Source organism: Notothenia coriiceps, unplaced genomic scaffold (assembly GCF_000735185.1).
Source record: "Notothenia coriiceps isolate Sejong01 unplaced genomic scaffold, NC01 NC01_scaffold00034472, whole genome shotgun sequence".
In the NCBI taxonomy this organism is placed as follows: Eukaryota; Metazoa; Chordata; class Actinopteri; order Perciformes; family Nototheniidae; genus Notothenia; species Notothenia coriiceps.
The window spans coordinates 84,014-87,703 of NW_011367173.1; the positions used below are offsets into that span (position 1 = coordinate 84,014).

The following is a 3,690-nucleotide window of genomic DNA, read 5'->3' on the forward strand; positions in this document are numbered from 1 at the left end:
GCAAAGTTTCCAAAGAGGACAAAACTTGAAATGTTTTTGCTGAACATAAACATATTTCAGAATGTAATTAAGAAAGAAAGGTGCTTTTAAACAACTCAACAGGAACCCTGACAAGAACTAAAAGACCTAAAAGTGTTTCAGACACTGTCTACTCTGGTTTGATATTGCTTTTATTCCTGTGTTATTCCTTATGTTTACCTTGAAAAGCCGTCGGACCACTCCATCCAGGACGTCCCACTTGGTTTTACCACTCACACCGATGCAGCCAATCAGAAAATGGCGAAGCGGGCCCTCCTGCGATACAAAGGCATGTTTGGTTTTAGATGTGTAAAAATCCTTCAGGTACAATAATAATCCTACCCAATAACAAGTCGTTTTTGAGTTTTCCAAACAGGTCTCACCTGCTCGTCCAGGCTGACCACCATCTTCACGTGCCGCCCCTCCTTCCTCGACCCCCCCTCTCCGCAGGTGTCGTCCAGCAGCATGTCTGACAGGAAGCAGAGCAAAGTTAGACAAGGTTGGGACATTTTCAATGGAAAAGGCAAGGGTTCATCTGTGATTTGAAACACTCAAATGTTATCCATCTACGATATCCAATCCCGTCACTGCAAAAAGACACTACACTAACAGATTTTCAAAAAACATTCAAGTTTAATTTGACTTGATGTCCCATGTGTTATCCTTGACATGGGGTTGAGGAATCTTCTGTATCTCAGATTGATGTAGCAGGAGTGTTACCCAGGCTGGTGGACTCGCTGGTCGTGAGGTTGAGGCTGTGCTGGGGGAGGCCCGGCCCCCCTCCCTGGGCCTGGCTATGTTTGTGAGAGGGAGGGGAGGAAGAGATGGAGGCCTGGGAGCCCATCCTGCTGCCCTTATTCTCCACCTTCAGACGGTCATTCTCCACCTTCAGCTTCTCGATCTGCAGCTGCACACACACACACACACACACACACACACACACACACACACACACACACACACACACACACACACACACACACAGAAAATTGTAATGAATTCTGAACTTAGTATAGCTCCTTCAGGCCAATTTATGTTAATTTAAGTCAGTTTAGTGCTTAAACGTGTTATTTCCAATTTCTGGAAATGACACGTTAATAAAATCAAACTCTAACCGTGGGCACTGTCAAAATAAACACTAACAATTTAGTGGGTTGCAAACTAAGAGAAGCAAATTAGCTTGTACTTTTAAGCAGTAAGCACATTAATACTTTAGAGGGAGACTCTAAAGTGAAGAATAGTAATTGCTGCAACATGATTGTTCAGCAATGACTTTGTGTGCCCTGTGATTCAGTGCTGACTAAACCTTTAATGGGAAGTTCCTTAACTAATAGTTTTTATATTTGTATGTGTGCAGACCTGCATGCGGTTCATGGCCTCTCGGAGCTGGTCCAGCTGATGTGCGGAGCTGAGAGCCTCCAGGCGGATATCCGTCAGCTTCATCTCCTTCTCCCTGAGCTCGCTGCGCAGCTGCATCACCGTCTCCGCCTCGCTGTCCAAACAATCCGACAATCTGTGCACACACACAAACGCAGCATAACATGTTTAGTGTGAAGACATATTGTGATTTAAGAAGAATTTGAAAGTTGTTCACGGACATGACTTCATGTATAAGCCCTAGTCTACGTACAGTGAGTTGGAGTGTGTGGTCCTGAGCATGTGGCCGGAGGCTGTGCTGCCGTTGCGGGGCAGCTTGGGGGAGGAGGGCAGCGACGAGTCCGTCATCTCCTCGATGTCGGAGTGGGAAGAGGCTGACTTGGGAGATTTCTTCTTGCTGAACGCTTGTTTGAAGGAGCTTCGAAGCTGCAGGAAGAAAACAGAGGAGAAAAGAGAAACAGTGAGCAGGAGAGGGTCACACACACCGAGAAACACACTGCAGTGAGGAAGAGGAGGATTGTGCTGGGGAGAGTGGAGGAAAAAAGCTGTGAAAAAGGAAGTGAGTCACAGGGAGAAAAGGAATTATGGGTAGACTGTCTTATAACTTGAGCTACAGCTCTATGCAAAGGTGGAGCATTGTTTTTTTTGTCAATAAAAACTTTTTAACTATAATTGTTTGGAATATTGTGAAACTGATAAAACCAGGTTAAATAAACTGGATACAAAATTGGATATAAGTCAATAAGAAATATTAATTTAGAGTAGGGACATATTTAAAAAATGCATGATTAATTAATTTTGTTATTTGCTAGCTTTTTTTTAATTTGTGCTAAGCGGACAAGTCTTTGAATTTTTTGTGACATCTTTATGGATTTGTTGTCTTTAAACATCTTTGTAGCTTTACTGACAGGCTCTCAACATTATGTCACATCAAAACCCTGTTTCTGGCAGTGTTCAACTATTTTCTGATGGATATGTCCTTTCAAAAGCTGGCTCAAGTTTCATAAGAGGAGCAGTGTTGGGGAGGAGAGGACAGGCACTACGTTGGCAGCAGAGGACAGGAGGAAAAACGAAAAGAGGTTAGTAACCTAGAGAGAGTGCGGGGGTTACGCAGCTCAGATTTCACACAGCGTACCATTCTTACCTCATAGACCTGCCACATGAAGCGAAGCAAAGGAAGACAGAGAGACAAAACAGCACGTGTTCATATGGGTGTGTTAATGCGTTATGGAGGGACAGAGATTAAACCGGACGGACCGGACCCGTACGAGACGAAAGCTGATTTTAATTTGACCTGTAGGCAGCTGCACGGAGACGCTACTTCACCACCACCGTGACACAGGGTCTTTCATGATCCATTATATACTCTAAAACATACACTGCCCCTATACACTCCACATCATACTCTGCACCTGTATGGAGCCTCCTGTGGGGTCTCCTCCACAGACTGACAGCTGGAGGCACATCCACACACAGGAGGGGTGTTTATTATCACTGTGACCTAAACCAGGAAACTCTACACGGCTCCTAACAGCTACCACAAAGCACGGCAACATCAGGATCAGATAGAGACCACAGGCGGTTAACACAACATCGCTTCAGTCTACGGGGGTTGACAGAGAGGGAAAAAAAAGTGGCATACGTCTTCATCGTCATCCCGGATTTGTCCTCCGGTGCACAAAAGAGTCTTTCCACAACAAAAACGAAAAGTTTGTGAGTATGTTAAATGTATTTAGTATGATCACTAGTAAGAATGAGCTGACACTAGAACTAGACACTAGCCAGTAAACATTGATTTGGTCATTTTACAGGTCTAGAGGAGAGTATTACAACTACATTTAGTCAATTGTAAATTATGTTTTTTGACCTGAAAATCACCAAATCAATCACTACATTTTATTCAACAGGACTGTATTTAGATCCGTAGTGTATTCACCTTATCCCCAGAGAAAGTTCCCTAAATAGATAGATAGATACATGTGAGAACAAGTGACACAGACACACATACAATTACACAAAGAGAAAAAGAAAAAACCACCATGAGTCCAGCAGGCTGCTTATTAGTAGCTAATCACACACAGAAAGCTATTAGATTTTTAAGGTGACATTCTTTTTTTATTCCCAGCATCTTACCCAGTTCTTCTTGTTCTTCTTCTTGTTTATTGCGTCTGTGTCCAGGTTGGAGCCCACGCTGGAGTGGCTGGTGGCGCTGGCGACGCTGCTGACGCTGTCCGAGGAGTGCTGCCTCCTGATGCGGAGGTCCGGCTGCTGCTGCTGCTGGGGGAGCCGCCGGTA

General features: G+C 44.3%; 1 protein-coding gene across 1 annotated transcript in view; it reads right to left on the reverse strand.

The window, feature by feature from the left end:
* The window catches only part of nav2a (neuron navigator 2a), a 60,607-nt gene that overhangs the window by 3,647 nt on the left and 53,270 nt on the right, over positions 1-3,690 (reverse strand). The window contains exons 23-29 of the mRNA XM_010790620.1: positions 3,529-3,672; positions 2,787-2,849; positions 1,649-1,821; positions 1,378-1,531; positions 739-883; positions 402-487; positions 199-294 (exon numbers count right to left, since the gene is read on the reverse strand). Of these exons, the coding sequence (XP_010788922.1) occupies positions 199-294; positions 402-487; positions 739-883; positions 1,378-1,531; positions 1,649-1,821; positions 2,787-2,849; positions 3,529-3,672 (861 nt within the window). The remainder of the gene's footprint in view (positions 1-198; positions 295-401; positions 488-738; positions 884-1,377; positions 1,532-1,648; positions 1,822-2,786; positions 2,850-3,528; positions 3,673-3,690) is intronic.